The 21,557-nt window shown below is 45.7% G+C and overlaps 2 protein-coding genes and 1 long non-coding RNA gene across 3 annotated transcripts in view; 2 read left to right on the top strand and 1 right to left on the bottom strand.

Moving 5' to 3' along the window:
* LOC144890767 (adhesion G protein-coupled receptor B1-like) overlaps nt 1-1,242 on the top strand; it is an 80,540-nt gene extending 79,298 nt beyond the window's left edge. Inside the window, exons 3-5 of the mRNA XM_078772586.1 lie at nt 610-725; nt 774-882; nt 1,190-1,242. Coding sequence (XP_078628712.1) covers nt 610-725; nt 774-882; nt 1,190-1,242 — 278 coding nt within the window. The remainder of the gene's footprint in view (nt 1-609; nt 726-773; nt 883-1,189) is intronic.
* A 14,340-nt stretch (nt 1,243-15,582) lies between these two features.
* LOC137422633 (uncharacterized) lies at nt 15,583-18,824 on the bottom strand. The gene is made up of 3 exons (XR_010983547.2): nt 18,804-18,824; nt 18,555-18,671; nt 15,583-16,398 (listed from the first exon to the last, which is right to left on the bottom strand). It is a non-coding gene; the product is annotated as an uncharacterized LOC137422633 (long non-coding RNA).
* A 199-nt stretch (nt 18,825-19,023) lies between these two features.
* The window catches only part of LOC137422393 (adhesion G protein-coupled receptor B3), a 209,035-nt gene continuing 206,501 nt past the window's right edge, over nt 19,024-21,557 (top strand). Inside the window, exon 1 of the mRNA XM_078773200.1 lies at nt 19,024-19,066. The gene's annotated coding sequence lies outside the window, so the exon portion shown is untranslated. The remainder of the gene's footprint in view (nt 19,067-21,557) is intronic.

Below are 21,557 nucleotides of genomic sequence, written 5' to 3'. Positions count from 1 at the left end.
AACAAACAAGAAAACAAGAAAGACACTGAGTGAAAACTGAGTACTCCATTTCAGCGCTCGTTAATTCCGGGCTCTTTTCGGTGCCCGGCAATGACGTCATGCAGCACCTGGAGATGGCATAGGAAAGGAGCGGTGTACAAAATAAATAAAGATGTAAAGCCCATGGTGCCAATGGTTGTCAGGCCGAGCCAGTACAAAATGTTGATAGGGAATTGGGAGGTGTTTCCAGAGATGCAGATAATTGTCATTCATTTTCACGAGTGCAACAGAGATATTTCGATAAATTGAATGAATTATTGGATTAATGGGTCATTGCTGTGACTTTATCCTCAGATGGGTTTGATTCAATGAACGTGCGTAAAAGGCTAAACCATTAATTAATTGTGAACACAGAAATGTCTGAGAGTTTCCTCCTCCGTCTTTGAATAATGGCAAGAGTGTGATGCTCTGTCTGTTTCAGACTCAACTTGTGTTGGAGTCATCTATTGTTTTTTGGTTTTTTTTCTTCCAGGGGGAGCGAGAGGGTGGGATCGGTTAAATTGAGGAAATTGAAATGTTTCAGAGACACAACAATGTTGTCAACCAATGACTGGGCATTTTCACCCACAGGTTTCCAGCCTCATCTTGTGGCCCAGCAACGACAAAAGCCGAGCCCTCTCGAGAGATATGGCACTGGAAGAAAGCACCCGCAATCACCAGCCAATAACGGTGAGTCATTGCAAGTGGTAGGCACTGTGCCTTTTGGTGTTGTGACCGTGTAGGCTGCATGCTAGTGGAACGTGGGTGCACAAATCCGACAGGAGGCTGATTTGGTGCCACGGGGGTATTCTCTGCAGATTGCTTGCCACGCTGCCAACCAAAGCTTTCGGCTCGCTGTGATGTGTGGGCGTTTAGGGGCAAGCAACACAGCAGAAAGGGTCCATTCGAAGGATTACTCACTTTCTGCTGTTTTAGATGTTTTTAAGAATTAATACATGGAGAGGAAATCTCGACATAGGAGGAGGTCAATAGGCCCATCATGCCTGTGCCACGTCCACACTCCCCCACCCCAAAACCTTCACACAATGCTTATTAATCTAAAATGATTCCTTCCGTGGCAAAAGGCATCGGATGACGAACAGCCTGTTTTGATTGGTCAGGATTATATTTTCCTTTATTTTAATTAATTATGACCACCCTAATTTTTTAGGTAGCAGGTTGAAGACAGCAACCGCCCAGGGTGGTACTACCGTCTTGACTTGAGCGTTAAAATGGTGCCCGGAACCATCTTACACTCTCCGTGTCAGGATTGCTGGTCTAACTTACTGTCTCACTCAAACTATAGCTACCGGGCTAGCTTTAATCTCTTTCTCGCAAACAAACACCATCCACTTTTCTTCTCTTTTATTTAAGGGCTGGCCTCGATGAGGGCTATATAGTCCGTGACTGGAGCCTCCAACAAAATATACATGTGTATATATATATATATATATGTATATATATATGTATATATATATATAATATATATATATATATATATATATATATATATATATATATATATATATATATATATATATATATATATATATATATATATATATATATATATATATTGTTACGGCCCGCGGATAAGGATGTTGGTTTGCCGAGCGGATGGCACCGCGGCCTAACAGTTACCCCGATTAACCCAATCCCCGAACGTTGGCCGGATCGCGCCACAGATATTCAATAGGGAAAAGACTAAGGCGACGCGGATGTGAAGAAGAAGAAGACAAAAAGGTTGGAAATACGAATATAATTTTTTTGCTATTTACAGGCTCAAAAAATAACCAAGGAGAAGGAAAGATAAGAAAATAATATACAGAAGATTTTAGAGACACAGTGCAACGCTAGCTTATACGAGCTTAATTAACTACCCAGGGACAAAACAAACAGAACAAACTCACGTACACCAAAAGGATGGAAAGGCAGGAGGTGGATGGCTGGAGGGAAAGGAAGGTCCTAGGGGTCCTGCAGCACAATCGGCGTGTTTAGCAGCCGCCGTTCCTTCGCGGCCCTGCTCGAAACCGCCGTCCAGGCCCCAAGCGGCTGTTGAGTGTTGTTGCTGCTGTGGCCGCCGCTGCTGCTGCTGTGGACGTCGCGTGCTTTGCCAGGATTACAACAGGCTTTGTGCTTCCCTGGATGATGATCTCCTTAATGTTCTCTATGTTCTTTTGCTCACATGCCAGCCTCGGACTCTGCTCGGAAAAGCACCAGCTCCGGAACAACCATCGGCCCACTTGATCAGCCGTTGCTGTGTACAAAGCTTCCTTGGGTGATCTCAATGTACTCTCGCAGTTGGTTCTCCTGGATGATCTTTTTACACAACCCAGCAACTACTCCACTCGACAACGTCCTTGCGCACGCGCTTTTATAGCGCCTCCGGCCTTGGACACGCCCATCGGTGTGCTCACCTCGGCCCTGGTTGGTCGCGTGACCCTCTGGCTCCGCCCGTCGTTCCCCGACCCGAGCACATGTTCAATGGTGGTTTTGGAGGGGATGTAAATGGCAATCGAGGCTTGGCAATGAAAGTTTTGGGAGTGGGAATGGGGAATGAAAGGAATCTACTCTATTTCACTTGGTGCAATGGAGTGTCATCTTAATGGAAGACAAGGCCTTACCCTAATACACATAATAAAGATCTAACTATCAACCAGGGGGAAATCTATGATTGGCTAACGTGTATGCTTTATGGAATCAACTACGGGAACGCCCTTTGACCTTTATACAACACTGGAGGCAGGAGGGTCCAGACTTAAGCAATAATTTACAATACAATACAACACAATAAAAAAACACAATCCTCATTTCCGCAACACTGCACCCTCCTCCTCTTAGGCACGTGCCGGGCCTATAACTTTAACTTAGTGTGACACGTAGGTGTAGTTCCCTCTACTTTTAACCTGACCCTGTGTGTGACAGTTTTAAAACATAAATAAATATGTCCCGCTGCTCCATTGCACCCTACCTAACAGACACGCCCACAGCTAACCGAATTGCGGAATTGGTCTTCAAACTATACACTTACGGTGGGGAGCATTATTTACAATGACGTTACTTTATTTACAAAACTAACCCAGGACCTGTGATTGTTCTTTCTGGGGGGGGGGGGGGACAGTCTGCTCTGCATCGACGCACCATGAAGCACCCACAACGCACCAACACACCCTCAAGCACCAATCGATGCACAGTCATCATTGTTCATCAATAAAAATAAAAACAACAACCCCTAACCCTGCAGGTGGTCTCTTGCTCTTCGGCTCCCTCTGCTGGCTATTATTATTTTCCTGGTGTTGTCATCTTCCTTTGCTGGCGGCCTATTTGCACTATTAAAATGCACCCAACGTGTCCATTTTTATTTATTTTATTTAAGGCCCACAGGGCCGACTAGTATGGTTCACCTGTGGGGCATCGGTGCCCTGTGATCGAGGTCTGCCAGCAAGATTTCGGGCCTTCATGGCCGGTTCCAGCAGAGGGGCCATGCCCCAACCCATGGGGTTCATACGTGGTGCTCGGCCACAGACATGTGGTCCATAATGTGGTGCATCGATGCAGACAGCTGGTTCTGGGAGTTCCGGGCGCACAATGGCGGACTCACGCACGCTCCCCTCGGCGCCCAGTGGCGCACAGGTCCTCATGTGGGAGACAAAGGGGGGGAGAGACAGATGAGCGAGGGGTAAGGTCACAAGGGTACACATCAATAAGGCAATGCAAGGTGAAGTGCGTACGGAGAGCGAAGTGAGAAAGCTCGTCCCTACCGTACGTCACCCCCCCCCCGTCACCTACACTACCCTTGCCCTTACCCCATATTTACAAAAATCTACACATTTAAAAATTCGTCGCTAATGTCACGTCTTCCCCATATTTCCCCTATACCAAATTCGTTTCCACAATCCCTCTAACCAAAATTTGCCATCACCAATTCATCATCAATCCTCATAAGGAGGGAGAGATGGAACAACAAAGCACAATGTCACACCCACTTCATGATGCGTCTCACAATCCAAACATTTGCACAATAAAAATAATAAAACATGGCATGGTGTGGAGTTACGTCACCTCAGGTGAGTGGATGCAGATGGTGCGAGGAGATTTTCATCCTAACTATCCTCTAAATGACATTAACACACTTTACACTACCCGGGGTCTTTCCCTGCCAAACCATTGGCAATCTTACTCTATGTGGTTTTAAAAACCAATTCCCATTGACCAAACTGTGGTGCTTCTCAATTTGGGGTCTCACTCCCCCGATTCAACTCCCTGTGCCCTTGCACAATTTCCAGGCTGGGTCGTGCAGCTCTCCCAGCAGGTCTACCCACCTGCACACCTCCACCACTGTAGTTGCCTCCGAGCTTAGCTGCTCCTTACCCTAACCTATCTACCTGGGGAAGGCCCCTCCTGGCTCTGTCACCCCACTCGGTGCCCTCTGGCACTGGGCTACCCGGGTCCGTCCTCCGGATCCTCGGGCCCCATCCACAACAACTCTACCGGCTCCCAGAGCCCACCTGCGGCCTCACCTGGCCGACATCCTCACAGTGGTGGAGTGCCCAAACCAACTACACACACTAACAGGCTACACGCCCAGCCATTTCCACAACACTAATGCACCCATCCAAATACCATTCTCTCACCCGCACCACAGATGCCAATATCCAACCACAATTTACCTGTACCCTCTACCTAACACTTACACTACCCGCCCCGGGTATTCGTGATGGGGGTCCATCCTTCCCCCATTCACACCTTCGCACCATCCACTCCACTCCATAGTTTCCACCATACTCACTCCACGACCATCCATTCCAATACTCCATATACTCCACACTCCATGTCTTCCACACAACCATTCTCCATACACCTGTTGTTGCACACCTGTGCAATCACTCCTAGTGCCACCTGCACCCTCCTTCCTTCCTGGACCATTTGGTAAGCACAACTCACATCACTATCACTCACTCATACACTGCTCCATCCACCTGTTCAGTTGCACACCTGTGCAATCACACCTGTTCACCATACACACGGCATCATCTAATCTACTACTTCCCTCTGGAACTTGCGCTTCCCAGTCGTCCCTTTAAACTATTGCGCTCCCTCGTTATCATCCACACTAATCTACCTGCGTCCACACTAGTGATACCTATAATACAGGTATCATTGTCACTAACTAATCTTAACGTTACCTATTGTCATCTTCTAGGTCCCTATCATTTTATCCTAACCCTCCTGGGCTGGTTTTCACTGCCAAACCCCATAAATCTAGTGCTCCTTTGCCCCCGCATGTGAGGGATGACAGAGTTGCCATCCCATCACATCGGGCATCTCTCACTATAAATTTTGCTCGTCCAAATTCAACAAATCAATTTTTTTTGCCAATCACTACCAATCATCTGCCAATCATTGGTCTGCCAATCCTTTGCCAATCATTAAATTTTGCTTTTCTAATTTCGGGTCCAAAACACTAACCTCATCACCCGTCTACTTACTAGATCCTCTCGGTGCGCCAATTCACTTCTACAACCCGGCTTCGCACGGCCGAGCAATGAATGCGGATTGCTTGGTGCCGGCGGCTGGATGCGTCCGGCATTCGGTGCAAGGATAGGGGCTTACCCGGGCGGAGATCCCACGCACCATCTCGGCACAGAGCCGTCCAATGGCCAGATCTCGACCTGCCGGAACGCCTCAACAAAAAGGGGTCGCCATGACGACCCTTCCTATCGGGCTGCCCGCTCCGCCTAGTGGAGCACGGACGCGGCCATTCAAAGCGAGGCCCAGCGTGGATCGCGTACGGCGGTTCTTTCGAAACCGCCGTGGTTCGGATCCCCGCTGGTCCTCGCGGCACGCGAAGCTGCTCGGCGCGCACCGAGGGCCCGATTCGGCTAAATGTCGTTCTAACCGCTAACCCGGTTACCGTCGATGCTTCACCTGCATGCTCACACGCATACGCTACCCCTTTCACCCTCACCGAGCTCGGTGCTCCAACGCCGCCCGTACACCCCGCGTACTTCGCTATTGCACTCGTTCTTTCGCTCACACACCTGACCACCGCACACCTTTGCACACACTCGTCGTTCGCACATCTCACCAACACACCTCTTCGCGCCCCCTCCTCTGTGACAATCACAGGTGTGCTCTCACTCGCACACCCAACCACGTGCCTCACTGCCAACTCAAGTGTGCATTCCCACACACGCTCTACCATTCCAGGTGTGCATCCTTCCATTCCAGGTGTACATCCTCTCTCACCTGCCACAACCAACTCACGCTCCGTGTCACTCTTACTACTCTTACCTCCACACTCGGTCGCGCACTCACCCTTACTCTCGACAGCGTACTCTGTACTCATGCTCCCGTCCGTTACACACCTTTCTCGCGCATCCTCTTGCGCACACTCTCTCGTTACTCCCTCCGTAACTCACCACAGGTGTGCATTCTTCCTTACTTTTGACAGCGCACTCTTTCCTCATGCACCTGTCCGTTACACACTTTTCTCACGCATCCTCTTGCGCACACTCTCTCGTTACTCCCTCCGTAACACTCCCCACTACGCGCTTCCATGTGCTCCCTCGCACACGCGCTACGACCGACTCACTCTCGACAGCACACTCACTCCTCGGCGCGCACTTTTTCCTCACACACCCCAGTCGGACATTCTCGCACACCTCCTCTTTCACACACCGTACCTGTCGCACACTTCACCAACGGCCTCTCACGAACACCCGGATCCAAATCAACCCCCAAGCCGACTGAAGCTCCCCTCACATCATCTACATTTCTGAATATATCGCCACTCACCTTGGCACCTTGTCTCCGCACCTCCTTCGCCACCTGCAAACTCTTTATTTGGTTAGTGAGAACATCATCACGATTTGAGCACCGACCTTGAACATATTCCATCACCTCCTCCTGTATTTCTCACTTAGTTTCTGTCCGTCTCTTCTTAATTTCACTCACCCCCTCTTCCACCTTCTCTAATTTTTTCTTCACCTCTTTTATTTCCCAGTACGTCTCCTCAATTTCGTCCTCTAAGGCTACCTTGACCGTTTCTATGTGCATCCTCACCTCCCGGTCCTTCATCTCCATTACTTCTGTCACCTCGTCCAACCTCGTTGTCAGTCGCTCACGTACCATCTGACTTTGCCTCTGTGTCGCTATTAAGTCATTTTTAATGTCGTTTTGTGTCGCTTTTAACCCTCCTAGTACCGCAGTGTTCCTTTGAACCTGCTCCACTAACTCCGTCTGTCCCCCCGTCAGCTGTTCCACCTCCTCCGACAGGTCCTCTATTCCCCCTTGTAACCTCGCCGTATTATTCCTCACCTCTTTCTCTATACGCTTTTCACCTCGCTTTACCTCCTCACGTACCCCCGAGACCTCCTCGCTTACACCTCGTCGTATCTCCTCCTTCATCTCCTCCATCTCCTCCTTCATCTCCTCCATCTCCTCCATCTCCTTAGTAGATGCCGCCCTCATCTGTCCCAATTCATCCCTCTGAGCATCCAATTTACTTTCTAAACCGATTTTCACCTCCTCTATCTGGTTCCCCATCTGTTTGATTTCCCGGCGGATTGCTCCCCTACTGCCCGCAATTTGTCTTCCATCCTATTTTCTAGCCCCGCTAACCCATTTTTCACCCCCTCTATCCGATTCTCCTGGGCAGCCATTCTATTTTCCACCCCCGTTAACCCATGTTTCATCCCTTCTATCCCATTGTCTAATCCCTCAAATTTATTTCCCATATTGTTTAACCCGTCTCTTAATTGCTCACTCTGAGCATCCATCTGGTTCCCCAATTGCTGACTATTAGCCCTCATCTCGTCCTTCTGCAGGTTGAGGGACGCCTGCATTTGTGCCATAAATTGCTCCATGAGGGCCTGCATTTGGGCCATCCCTCCCACTTGTACAGCGGGCGCGGCCGCCGTAGCCATGTGCGAGGCGCCATTTTGCGCGCCCGTAACCTCGTGCGCGAGAGCGCCATCTTGCGCGCCTGAAACCTCCTCAACCACCTCCTCATTGCCCTCCTCCACATACATTTCCCCGCGGTCCTGGGTCGATTCTACCCCGTCTATCTCTCCCACCGACATCCCGTCGCCTTGACCAGCCATGGCGCGATTTCAAAATTCGGGTTTTGTAAAACAAAACAAATTTCGGCCGCTCCAAATTTTGACCAAATTTTTTCTTTTAGATGTTTTAAAAATTTGGTTCAGGCCTCGTATCTCACTCCCAGACACCAATTGTTACTGCCAATAGTACAATTGGTGTTCCAAAATTTGGGCTAAATAAATTTAGTCCCAGGTTCGAATCCGACACTCCTGACACCAATTGTTACTGCCAATAGTACAATTGGTGTTCCAAAATTTGGGCTAAATAAATTTAGTCCCAGGTCCGAATCCCACTCCTGGCACCAATTGTTACGGCCCGCGGATAAGGATGTTGGTTTGCCGAGCGGATGGCACCGCGGCCTAACAGTTACCCCGATTAACCCGATCCCTGAACGTTGGCCGGATCGCGCCACAGATATTCAATAGGGAAAAGACTAAGGCGACGCGGATGTGAAGAAGAAGAAGACAAAAAGGTTGGAAATACGAATATAATTTATTTGCTATTTACAGGCTCAAAAAAATAACCAAGGAGAAGGAAAGATAAGAAAATAATATACAGAAGATTTTAGAGACACAGTGCAACGCTAGCTTATACGAGCTTAATTAACTACCCAGGGACAAAACAAACAGAACAAACTCACGTACACCAAAAGGATGGAAAGGCAGGAGGTGGATTGCTGGAGGGAAAGGAAGGTCCTAGGGGTCCTGCAGCACGATCGGCGCGTTTAGCAGCCGCCGTTCCTTCGCGGTCCTGCTCGAAACCGCCGTCCAGGCCCCAAGCGGCTGTTGAGTGTTGTTGCTGCTGTGGCCGCCGCTGCTGCTGCTGCTGCTGTGGACGTCGCGTGCTTTGCCAGGACTACAACAGGCTTTGTGCTTCCCTGGATGATGATCTCCTTAATGTTCTCTATGTTCTTTTGCTCACATGCCAGCCTCGGACTCTGCTCGGAAAAGCACCAGCTCCGGAACAACCATCGACCCACTTGATCAGCCGTTGCTGTGTACAAAGCTTCCTTGGGTGATCTCAATGTACTCTCGCAGTTGGTTCTCCTGGATGATCTTTTTACACAACCCAGCAACTACTCCACTCTACAACGTCCTTGCGCGCGTGCTTTTATAGCGCCTCCGGCGATCAAGCCGCCTGCCTTGGACACGCCCATCGGTGTGCTCACCTCGGCCCTGGTTGGTCGCGCGACCCTCTGGCTCCGCCCTTGATGACGATGGGCGGGCACGCCTTTCTTCCCAGACCCGAGCACATGTTCAATGGTGGTTTTGGAGGGGATGTAAATGGCAATCGAGGCTCGGCAATGAAAGTTTTGGGAGTGGGAATGGGGAATGAAAGGAATCTACTCTATTTCACTTGGTGCAATGGAGTGTCATCTTAATGGAAGACAAGGCCTTACCCTAATACACATAATAAAGATCTAACTATCAACCATGGGGAAATCTATGATTGGCTAACGTGTATGCTTTATGGAATCAACTACGGGAACGCCCTTTGACCTTTATACAACACTGGAGGCAGGAGGGTCCAGACTTGAGCAATAATTCACAACAATTTACAATACAATACAACACAATAAAAAAACACAATCCTCATTTCCGCAACAATATATATATATATATATATATATATATATATATATATATATATATATATATATATATATATGTGTATAGACGAGCTTGGCTGCGTCATTACTGAGGAACGGGCTTATTTTAGCTGAGGATAATGACTGTACCTGAGTTGCTGTGTTGTCATGATTTACACCAATCATAATACAAACAAAATAATTTTGCACAAATGTATTTATTTGTTGTTTGTAATATTACATTTTTGTAGGCAATTTAGGTTGAAGATTTAGGTTGAATGTTTTTTTTTCAAGAAAGAACCCCTTAGCACATACCTAGGGGAGGGGTACGTGCAGACTGGAAGTTTGGGACGATTACACCTCACCACCACGTAATTCAAAACACCTCACCAACAAGTAATTCAAAACACCTCACAGCCATAAAAAACGTAATAAAAACACCTCACCACCACGTAATTCAAAACACCTCACCACCAAGTAATTCAAAACACCTCACAGCCATAAAACACGTAATAAAAACACCTCACCACCACGTAATTCAAAACACCTCACCACCAAGTAATTCAAAACACCTCACAGCCATAAAACACGTAATAAAAACACCCCACCACCACGAAATTAAAAACACCTCAAAGCCATAAAACCCGTAATGAAAACACCTCACAGCCACGTAATTCAAAACACCTCACCACCACGTCATTATAAACACCTCACCACCAAGTAATTCACAAACACCTCACAACCACGAAATTGAAAACACCTCACAGCCATAAAACACGTAATAAAAACACCTCACAGCCACGAAATTAAAAACACCTCACCACCACGTCATTTAAAAACACCTCTGCACCAAGTAATTCAAAACACCTCACCACCACGTAAATCAAAACACCTCATCACCAACTAATTCAAAACACCTCACCACCACATAATTAAAAACCCCTCACCACCAAGTAATTATAAATACCTCACCACCATGTAATTCAAAACACCTCACAACCATGAGATTTAAAAACACCTCACCACCATGTCATTTAAAAACACCTCACCACCACATAATTCAAAATACCTCACCACCACGTGATTCAAAACCACCACAACGTTATTAAAAACACTTCACATCCACGGAAACAAAAGTTTGAGGGAGTCGTTAAGTGACAACACAGACACTGCCCAGATGTGTAGATATATAGATAAATGACTGTAAAATGAGTTGCCGTTTTGTCATGGTTTAAACCAATGATAATTCAAACAATTATTTTGCACAAATGTATTTGTAATATACGTGATATCACATTTATAAAAAATTGAAGTTGAAAAAAAAAAATTCCCGAAAAAATTCCAATAAAAAAAAAAAAAAAATTGGAAAATTTTACAAAAAGAATACCCTTAGGACATACCGACGGGAGAGATGTGTGCATACCAGAAGTTTGTTACGATTTCACACAAGTTTGAGAAAGTAGTTCAGTGACAAGACAAGACAAGACAACACAGACACTGCACAGATATATATATATATATATTGTTGCGGATCTTCCAAGCCCGTTCCCGTTACAAAGGGGAGATCAAACCCCTTTTTCTCATTGCGTCTTCGAAACCGCTAGACCGAGCCGCCACTTCCGGGCAAACGTGGTAAAGGGTTTCGGGACAAATTCTCACGTACCTTTGGCACCCACGCCGCAGCGGAAGCGGGGATAGAGTCTCGCACGAGCCACGCTTAATTGAGTACGCCCGAGCGGAATGCGTACCACGTGACTCGTGCTGTTACTTCTCTATTGGAACCCGATTAGAGCGATCTTATTCGTACCATGCGAATCCAATCATGGAAAAGACAGGACGGTCGAATCAGAAGAACGAACAGGGTTTATTTACACTATTGACAGGAATTGGTAGAAGGAAAGGGACACAGGGCAGAACTTAGTCAGTCTTACACTTAAGCCTAGACAATGGGCCCACTTACACACACGGGGAGATGGAGGAAGGATGTTCGCGCGCCAAACGCGCCTGCTTCGGTCGCTCCGGGAACAGCTCACCTGGCGTAGCCCTCTGGCGGTCACAGCACGTATCCCGGCGAAGGCAGGCAGGAGGATAATCCTCGGGGCGCGTATGCAGGCAAGGCAGACAGGAGGATATCGCGTGTCTGTGGCCCGGCACGAGTCGTCTTTTACAGCGCACGATTAATACTGCGCTGAGTGCGGGGAGCATGGCAAAGTTCGTATACAACGAGGTAATTCAGTTCATGGGTGATACGACTCAATACGAGGGAATGCTGATACGAGGCAATCCTGGGCTCATCTGACTCATCTGCTTCGGACCTCAACTCATCTGCGAACTCTACTGAGGTGGGGGCTCGGAGCAGGGTTATTTGGCCCCGCCCCGACTCGAATGTTCCAAACCCCGCCTCTTGCCGCAGTGGTAAGCCACTCCCCTCGAGCCCTGATTGGCGGCTCGTGCTTACCGATGGCTCCTACTCCTCCTGCCTTCGGCCTCGGTCGACTTGTTCAGGCCTGCCGCGTGGTATTTCAGCGCCAATACCAAACCAAAGCGCCATAAGGACACCTCATTTTCACTGGCCGACTCAACGCAAATCTAACACAGGAAAGGACTACGCTTACATTTACTAAGAAATAACTGAACTTAAGTGAGGAAACATGTTGTAGTGTAACTAACTAAGAGGGGAAATTAACCTTTATTACAAAACCGCAACAATATCTATATCTATCTATCTATCTATCTATATATATTTATATATATATATATATATATATATATATATATATATATATCTATCTATCTATCTATCTATCTATCTATATATATATATATATATATATATATATATATATATATATATATATATATCTATCTATCTATCTATCTATCTATATATATATATATATATATATATATATATATATATATATATATATCTATCTATCTATCTATCTATCTATCTATCTATATATATATATATATATATATATATATATGTATATATATATATATATATATATATATATGTATATATATATATATATATATATATATATATATATATATATATATATATATATATATATATATATATATATATATATATATATATATATATATATATATATATATATATATATATATATATATATATATATATATATATATATATATATATATATATATATATATATATATATATATATATATATATATATATATATATATATATGTATATATATGTATATATATATATATATATGTATATATATGTATATATATATATATATATGTATATATATGTATATATATATATATATATACGTATATATATATGTATATATATGTATATATATATATATATATATATGTATATATATGTATATATATATATATATATATATGTATATATATGTATATATATATATATACACACACACATCATTATAATAGAGCAAACGTATATGGTTATGTCGTTGTCGCTATGTTTATATGCGACAAAAGTCTTCTTCTTCTTCTTCTTCTTCAAATCAAATTACCACCCTCTTAATTGCGTTACGACTGCTGAGACCCCTCAGACCTTTGACGACCCTTTAATTCCCCCAAGACCCTTCAGACCACCAAGACCCAAAATACCCTGAAGACCCCCAAAGACCCAAAACACCCCAAAGACCCAAATACCCTTCAAGGCCCTGAGTGTCACAAAGACCCTGAACACCCAGAAGACCCAAAACACCCCGAAGACCCAAAACACCCCGAAGACCCATTACACCCCGAAGACCCAAAAGACCCTGAATACCAAAAATACCCCGAATACTCAAAAAGACCCAAAGGCCCTTAAAGACCAAGAAGAACCAAAAGACCCTTAAGACCCAAAACACCCCAAAGACCCAAAACACCCCGAAGACCCAAAACACCCTGAAGACCCAAAACACCCCGAAGACCCAAAAGACCCTGAATACCAAAAAGACCCTGAAGACACAAAATACACCGAAGACCCTTAAGACCCAAAAGCCTCTGAAGACACCAAAGACCCAAAAGATGCTGAAGACCCAAAACACCTCAAAGACTCAAAATACCCTTAAAGGCCCAGCGGATCCAAAAGACCCTGAAGACCCAAATGGCCCTGAAGACCCAAAACACCATGAAGACCCAAAAGTCACCAAAATGGTCAAAGATGATAACCCCTCTGAAACGACGTGTGGTGAGGCGTGTGGAGCGTGCCGAGTCACACTAGTATATATTATAAATAATTTAAACATCGTAGTCTTGACTCTCCTAATCGTTGATTATAAACTGCCAACTACCAAATCACTCATTTTCAAAGCAATGGTGTTTTCATGAGTTTTCTTCAAATTCCCATTAATTTCAAAAACAATATTTTAAGTATGAAGAAGACAAACTAGCTTTGTGTCTGAAATGAGGTGCAACTTCGAAAAAGAGTGTCTTCATGGTCGAGTTAACGACACTGGCCTCCAGGGATGAGCAGGGAAGTTGAGCATTTTCCTGATGGCAGGTCACCGCAGACTTTTGAATGTTGACAGGCCATATATGATATTTGTGGCTCATGGAAGAGCCAGGTGACAAGAAGGAGAAAGGGCAGTGAACTGGCAGTGGGGTGGTAGGGATACAGTGGGACACAAAAATCAAATAAATGAATGAACAAGAAAAGAGGAAGAGAGTAAGCATAGTAACCTGCAGGTAAGAAGGTTCGGTTAGATCGGGTTAATGGGGATAAGAAGGACCATGGGTGGGAGGGAGAGGCCATGAGATGATAGTCCTGGAGGGAAGGGTGAGATTGAACTCCCTCATGAAGGCAGTTTCACAAAGGGAGAAAAGAGGACCCAAAGGGTCTGTAATTGGCCCTGTTTAAAACAGCAAAACAACCTGAGTAAGGTGGAGGAGGATGCCCCTCCCCGACACGTTTAACATTCTCTGTCCTGGTTACATGCTCAGTATTCTGAAGAGCTGCACTAAAGAGCTCTACGTCTTATGGTGTCGCGGGCAATTCCAAATGTTAAAATGTTCAGTATCCTGAGAACAAAATGATCAAATAGGAATACAGTATATATGTGTGTGTATACTGTATATATTTATATATAATGAGAAATCCAACTTAGTTGCAGTTGGTCCGGACCTTGCCCCATGTATGAGGGGCATCTTGCCTCCACCTTGTCCTGCATTGTAAATTACAACTTTTTTGTATACATAGTGGAGGCTCGTGGAAGAGCTAGTATTATTACACTGAATGAATCAGGACAAAACAGGACAAAGGGAACAGCATATAGGGGGGAAAAAACAACAGCAGAGCCAACGGCCAAGACAAGGTGAAGTGGACAAATAATGGATGTGGGGAGGAATAGAGAGCAGGAGAGGATGCATGCACCTGTGGAGTTTGGGGGGGAGCAGGGTGGGGGCTGCAATTCCCCCACCTTAATTTTTTTCAGTAGTTTACAATTAAGATAAAAACATCCCCTATTTAAACATGAGTAACAAAGCGAAAGAGAACCCAAGTGCGTGGATTTCTTCCCCCAACCATGGCAGATATCACGGTATTTGCATAGAGTGACGTGTTTAGCTGCATCCTTTTTCAAATCAGATTAACAACTTTGAAATTTGCGATTTTTCACAAATGAAGCCACTTCGGAACGAAGCTTCTCTGCAATGAGATGGATTATAAACTGTTTGTGCTCAACCATGGGCGAAGAAGATTCTCTTCACTGACTCTTCTTCACATAGAAGGCGATTTAAGTGTGAAGCAGATTCCAGAGGCCATTGTGGACATTTACGCTAACCGAAGGGAAAAAAATGATTGTACCTACTTTAGTCATTAAGGTAAGAACAGTATTTATATTAAGACAATGTTTATGTATGTGTATCACCGGGGAGACATAATTCATAAAGTACTCAATTTCTTTTTTTATTTAATAATTTGTTGTTATGCTAATAGTAATATTAGTGGTAGCTGGTAAACATGTCAAACTAGAAAGCATCTGAAAATGCAAAGCCCGTCCGCATCCGTTTGTATTCAGACGTCTTCCTCTTCTTCTTCTGCCTGCTCAAAATAATGAATACAGTTTTTTTTTAAATTACAAAATGAAAATTGATGATTGCATGCAGCCTTGACCTTTCATCTTTAGATCTAAAAAAGAATCACTTTCTACCTTTTGAATGGTGAACCAATTATGTGACCAAATATGAAAATTCTTAACATTTCAGGTCGATCAGATGAAAATTGACAATTTTATGGGAGATTGACCTTTGACCTTTTAACTAAAATTATTAGCTTGCCTTCAACATATTCTCATTATAAATCTTTGTCGAAAATTTGATGACAAAACTCGATTGGTAAAAAAAAGTTACGGCCCGGACACACACACACACACACACACACACACACACACACACACACACACACACACACACACACACACACACACACACACACACACACACACACACACACTTAATTAATTGTACAGTATCGGTTGTTCCTAAACTTAAATATAAATAATTTAAAGGATTGTTGTAAATGATGTTAATTTCACAACATCCCATATTCAACTTTATTTAAATTGCAAATCTCAAACATAGTTTCTCCACCTAAAGCAAGAACCTGAACCTGTAAGCAACTGACTAGTTTCCCGACTGCATGGATCATCAGCTGGGCACCGTTCTTCCTCGAGGTTTCAATCCTTTCAGACACACACACACACGCATATATACACATATATACACACACAATCTATCTATAATTCCAGTAATCTCTGTGTGTGTGTGTGTGTGTGTGTGTGTGTGTGTGTGTGTGTGTATGTATGTGTGTATGTCTGTGTGTTTGTCTGTGACCGCTGTTTCTCGACAACCACGGGTCCGATATACTTGAAACTTGCCAGGTATATTGCTGGGGACCCGAGGATGTGCCTTTTCAAGGTTTCATATTAATCGGACAAGTAGTTACCGAGCTATGGCGATTTCTTTACCAAACTCCGCAAGCCGTTCGCTTTGGACCAAACCATTTCATGTAAATAGAGGGGGGGGATTGTCACCGTACTCGCAAGCCGTTCGCTTTGGACCAAACCATTTCATGTAAATAGAGGGGGGGGGATTGTCACCGTACTCGCAAGCCGTTCGCTTTGGACCAAACCATTTCATGTAAATAGAGGGGGGGGATATAATTTTAGATATAGATATAGTACGGGCATGCCCTAGTACACACAATACACATACCCACATACATGCACATATATATACACACACATGCACATATATATACATATATACACACACAATACACACATACACATACCCACACACATACACATACCCACACACATACACATACATGCACATATATACACATACCCACACACACATGCACATATATACACACACAATACACACATACACATACCCACACACATACACACATATGCACACACACATACACACATATGCACACACACACACACACATGCGCACACACACACACACATGCACACACACACACACACACACACACACATATATACACATATATACACACACAATACACACATACACATACCCACACACATACATGCACATATATACACACACAATACACACATACACATACCCACACACATACATGCACATATATACACACACAATACACACATACACATACCCACACACATACACACATATGCACACACACATACACACATATGCACACACACACACACACACACATGTATACACATATATACACACACAATACACACATACACATACCCACACACATACATGCACATATATACACACACACACACACACACACACACACACACACACACACACACACACACACACACACATATATACACATATATATATATACACACACACACACACACACACACACACACACACACACACATGCTGTGCAGGGGACAGGGTAAAAATGAGGTTAAAACAAAAAACGAGGATGATTACATATTATGAACATAAACTGTATTTGTGATTTCACGTACACTGTAACTACACTAACAAACGGTAATTTTGGAAGTCAGACCCATTATTAATATTAAGTCCCTGCCCCCCCTCCCCTACCCCCAAATAGAGAAGTCAAACTATGCCTTTGGATGCATGGGGTTGTCAAGATGGATAGAGAAGGGAACTCTCGGGAGTGAAAATTGGAAATCTGGAACGAGGAAGAATTGGGGTGGAGGAGGGTGGGTTAGTGAGGGTAAAAAAGATCGTGGTTTGGGATTGGGAATGATCTGACATGGTGGTAAACAACAGTCTTGAACACCTAGAGGTTAAGATGAGATTGAAGAGGATGTTTAATTTGGTGCTTTGATATGTAAGGACAACTTTGGTATCTGCTTCACCCAAGAAAGATCATGGCTAACAGTGAGACCCAGGAGTTTGAATGACTGAACTTCCTCGAGAGGATTGTTAATGTTAAGAAAGTAGATGAGAGGGTTTGCGAGGTGGTCCTTTTGGAGAGACATGGTGAGAGTGGGAGATTTGGCATGATTGAAAGACATGTTCCAAATGTTTAACCAGTTTGTACTTTTTTCAAGGCCTGAGGAGATGGTGGAGTCATCATGAGTCAGAGGGTGGGTGGGGCTGGGGGTACCCGGTTTCCACTTCCACCTGCACCAAACCTATTTTGTTACTGTTAGCAACCGCGTCCCCTATGCTATGCTCCGCCATGCCGAGCCCCCTTCCGCCTTAGCCCCGAGTTTCTCGACCACGAGGACGACTCCTCTGACCGACCCGACTCGGTGCCCGTCCCTTCATCGACTCATACTGACACCTGTAACAGTTTTTGCGTCTGCAGCCACGGATCGATCCACGGACTTACCGACGTCTGTCTCCACTGTGGAAGAGAGATATTGGAACCCTGCCATGGCCGCCGTAAGGTCAGTCAGGAAGAAAAGCACGACACGGCAAAACGTTTGCTGCACTGCAAAACAAATTGCTTCACCATGGATGATAATTATAATCAAACAATGATAATATTTTACAAAGCATTTATTCCAACTCAAGCACTGCAGCAGGCAGGTATGCTGCAAGGCCATGAAAGCCGATGAACATTGACTCCATCACTCACCTCAGAAGATGCTTCCTCAGCAACAGAAAAACCGGAAGTGCAAGACACGATCAGAGGTGAAGGTTATTTGGTCAAAGACGAAATGTGAATATTATCGCAGATGGAGTGCAGAATGGTTGAATTATATATAAAACATTGTTAAAACCAGGACGACGAGTTCTCTAAAACACAAGGAGTCCCTTTGTGGGCGTGGTCAGTATCCCAAGAGGCAAGAACCCTTCGGCAGGCGCGAAATTCCCGTCATGGCTTCTCTCTCGTCTGAGGTAAATGTTGTTGTTGAAATCCGTGTAAATAATAACAAGGGATCGGTTGAGGATTACTCACCGGAGTTTTCAGGGAAAATCACTTCAATTCATTGAACTCCTTCGAGGTCAAACGACGCGACCAACGGCGGGAGAAGTTGAAGAGAAAACACAAAACGGGCGCAAAACCTGAACCGTGTTTCCGCCGAAGTCCGCGTTTATTTATTAAATGTTGTACATTTCGGTTTTCGCGTCATGAGCCAAAGTCTATATCGAGGGAACGGTCGCAGATCTTCCAACCTCTTTTTTTTTTTTGTCTTCCCCGACCCCTCTCGCCCTTGCACCTGTTTTTCCCTGACCCGACCTGAAGATCTCGCGAACGGTCCCGCCGGATATAGATGTTAAACTCTCGAGTGAGGGATGGTGGGGTCAGCCTGGTTTTGGCGGTCACGGTGCTCACTTGGGATCGGAGGATCCCGAGTTGGAATCCCGGTCGATCGTCAAATTAAAAACATTGCCAGGCAGGTGCACTCAGCCTGTCATCCTTCCGAGGTCGACGAAAATGAGGACCAGCTTGCTGGGGCCGAATGGTCTTCATCACCATAATCATCATCATCATCATCTACATCATCATCATCATCATCATCATCAATAATAAAGAAAGAAAGACTTATTACGCAAAGATACGTGGACATACATAGTGTCATGGCGGAGCGTCACAGGCATGGTACATCGTGTCATGGCGGTGCGTCACAGGCACGGTACATCGTGTCATGGCGGTGCGTCACAGACACGGTACATCGTGTCATGGCGGTGCGTCACAGACACGGTACATCGTGTCATGGCGTTGCGTCACAGGCACAGTACATCGTGTCATGGCGGTGCGTCACAGGCACGGTACATCGTGTCATGGCGGTGCGTCACAGACACGGTACATAGTGTCATGGCGGTGCGTCACAGGCACGGTACATCGTGTCATGGCGGTGCGTCACAGGCACGGTACCTCGTGTCATGGCGGTGCGTCACAGGCACGGTACATAGTGTCATGGCGGTGCGTCACAGGCACAGTACATCGTGTCATGGCGGTGCGTCACAGGCACAGTACATCGTGTCATGGCGGTGCGTCACAGACACGGTACATAGTGTCATGGCGGTGCGTCACAGGCACAGTACATCGTGTCATGGCGGTGCGTCACAGGCACAGTACATCGTGTCATGGCGGTGCGTCACAGACACGATACATAGTGTTGTAGCGGTTCCCGCTGAATGTACACAATCGCCTTGCACCTGCCAGGACGCGGCCAGGGCGCGATCGCAATGCCGGGCTCGTCCGGACGGGCCCAGACGCACCTCTCCTGGGCATGCCCGGACTCGCTGTTCCCGGGCACGCCCGAACCTCCCAGGCACGCCCGGTCTCGCCTTTCCAGGGCTCGCCCAGAGCGTCCGGGCATGCCCGCTCTCGCCTTTCCAGGGCTCGCCCAGAGCGTCCGGGCATGCCGCTCTCGCCTTTCCAGGGCTCGCCCAGAGCGCTCGGGCACGCCCAGCCTCGACTTGCCAGGCCGCGTCCAGGACGCCCGGGCATGTCCAGACATGTCCATAAAGCAACTCGGACGAATTCCGTCTTTGGTCGCGTCAATTATTTCGACTCGCGTTGGAGCACAGCTCCTTCAGTGTCATGGCGGTGCGTCACAGGCACGGTACATAGTGTCATGGCGGTGCGTCACAGGCACGGTACATAGTGTCATGGCGGTGCGTCACAGGCACGGTACATAGTGTCATGGCGGTGCGTCACAGGCACGGTACATAGTGTCATGGCGGTGCGTCACAGACACAGTACATCGTGTCATGGCGGTGCGTCACAGGCACAGTACATCGTGTCATGGCGGTGCGTCACAGACACGGTACATAGTGTCATGGCGGTGCGTCACAGACACGGTACATAGTGTCATGGCGGTGCGTCACAGACACGGTACATAGTGTCATGGCGGTGCGTCACAGACACGGCACATAGTGACATGGCGGTGCGTCACAGGCACATTGTGTCATGGCAGTGTGTCACAGACACGGTACATCGTGTCATGGCGGTGCGTCGCAGACACGGTACATCGCGTATTGGACCAGAAGGTGATGATTGGACCAGAGTTCGACATGTGATGTACATTGACGTCATCATGAAGAAGGTGATGATTGGACCAGAGTTCGACATGTGATGTACATTGACGTCATCATGAAGAAGGTGATGATGGGACCAGAGTTCGACATGTGATGCACATTGACGTCATCATGAAGAAGGTGAAGGTTGGACCAGAGTTCGACATGTGATGTACATTGACGTCATCATAACAAAGGTGATGATTGGACCAGAGTTCGACAGATGATGTACATTGACGTCATCATGAAGAAGGTGATGAATGGACCAGAGTTCGACAGATTATGTACATTGACGTCATCATAACAAAGGTGATGATTGGACCAGAGTTCGACATGTGATGTACATTGACGTCATCATGAA

Source organism: Myxine glutinosa, chromosome 2, assembly GCF_964187855.1.
Source record: "Myxine glutinosa chromosome 2, kmMyxGlut1.1, whole genome shotgun sequence".
NCBI classification, from domain to species: Eukaryota; Metazoa; Chordata; class Myxini; order Myxiniformes; family Myxinidae; genus Myxine; species Myxine glutinosa.
The sequence above is the reverse complement of the archived record's forward strand: the minus strand, read 5'-3'. Positions and strand labels throughout refer to the sequence as shown.